General features: G+C 45.1%; 1 protein-coding gene across 1 annotated transcript; it reads left to right on the top strand.

Annotated features, from left to right (window-relative positions):
• Positions 1-485: 485 nt before the first annotated feature.
• On the top strand, positions 486-1256 carry BKA55DRAFT_661000 (uncharacterized protein; the record flags this gene model as incomplete). The annotated part of the gene is made up of 3 exons (XM_046197568.1): positions 486-809; positions 863-969; positions 1023-1256. Exons 1-3 carry the CDS (start codon positions 722-724, stop codon positions 1254-1256), a joined length of 429 nt encoding a protein of 142 aa, XP_046054422.1. The 5' UTR covers positions 486-721.
• Positions 1257-1457: the final 201 nt, after the last annotated feature.

Genomic DNA, 1457 nt, shown 5'->3' with positions numbered 1-1457 from the left:
GATTTGAACCCCTACTCACGACTTCAGCGAGGCCCACTTTTCCCAGCCCATCATATTAGTGAGTAGGCAGCAATATGCTCGGAGATGCTCGCAACTTTGCGTCCTGTTTTCTAGACAAGTCTCTCTATCGTTAATTCGTTCGACTCCGCTTTCTTGTTCAATAATTTGTCAATTGATGTTATTTTCATGATGACAGTGATTCTTGATTCCTCCTTTAGGTCCGTGTCCTTCTGCCCCACGGGGCGCAATGACGTAGCATCCCATCCTTCTCATCCTTCGACAAGCTAGCCCATAACTAAATTAAACTATCCTTCCTCAAACTGGGGATAATCGTCAAAAGTATGGGGAATAAGCTCAAGGGATATAAGTTTTTCCAGATTAACTAGCCTTTGCATTGACTGAATTGGATGACAAAACAAGATCATAGCCTCACTTCATAATAGCTAGATCCACCAAGGCCGTGCGACAACACCAGCCAAGAACAATTATACGTCATTTCATGTCTCTTTATCGATGATCATTTCAGGCAACATTTTTTATCCTGATAAATATTGGAAAGATCGTCAGACTGTTACATTTATAGTCTGAGTCTTGGCAAGCTCATGATGGATATATAACGGTATCAAGTTCAGCTCGACTTCTGGGAACATCAGCAACTTATCAACCTCAACTTGCAATCTCAACATACTTATAATTTTTTCCCAAGTCTATACTCGTCACAATGTACTCTATCCTTCGCATCGCTAGCTTGATGGCCTTGATTGGTTACGCTCAAGCTGATTTTGCAGTCGGAACATCTGCATCTCAAAGTATGCACATATCCCTCCTTTTGCTGCCACTGTTAGTTCTAACCTCGACGCAGTGGGAATCGGAGAGATTGTTCCTGATACAGGAGGTGACGTTTACAACACCGACGAGGTTGCTGTGTCATACCCAGGCGGCTGCCTCGACAACGTCCAGCAATTCGAGGTAAGTCAAAACCTCAAAATACTTCAACTTTCCTGATGCTAATGCTCTGTCAGTGCGTGTCAGAGAGATGCCTCATCGAGGGCTTCTTTGAGATTCGGGGCATGAAGACGGAGGATCAGTACGGCTTCAACTGGAATGGCGAGGGCTGGGAGTTCTCTCAGAACAGCGAGATCTTGGGATTCTGTACTAAGAACGATGATGAAGGATGCACCAAGACTGAGGCAAACTACTCGCTTGGATTCTTTTCACGCATGCTTTGCACCGGTTCTATCAACTCCGGGTTCTAGATTTAAATATGCATATATAATTTAATTGCTCTGGTCTTACTGGACCTAACAGCCTCTCTGCATCGTGGCATGCACCCCACTCCTCATCAACCCCATTGCATATGCGAGCTGCACTGCAGGTTGCGGCGTGGCTTTGCAGATAAGGCCAATGTCAGCCCTCGCTTCCTACCCAATAGAAGCGTTGTCTTGGAGAAAAAGTCG

The sequence above is a fragment of the Fusarium redolens genome (genome assembly GCF_020744475.1).
Source record: "Fusarium redolens strain MPI-CAGE-AT-0023 chromosome Unknown BKA55scaffold_3, whole genome shotgun sequence".
In the NCBI taxonomy this organism is placed as follows: domain Eukaryota; kingdom Fungi; phylum Ascomycota; class Sordariomycetes; order Hypocreales; family Nectriaceae; genus Fusarium; species Fusarium redolens.
The sequence above is the reverse complement of the archived record's forward strand: the minus strand, read 5'-3'. Positions and strand labels throughout refer to the sequence as shown.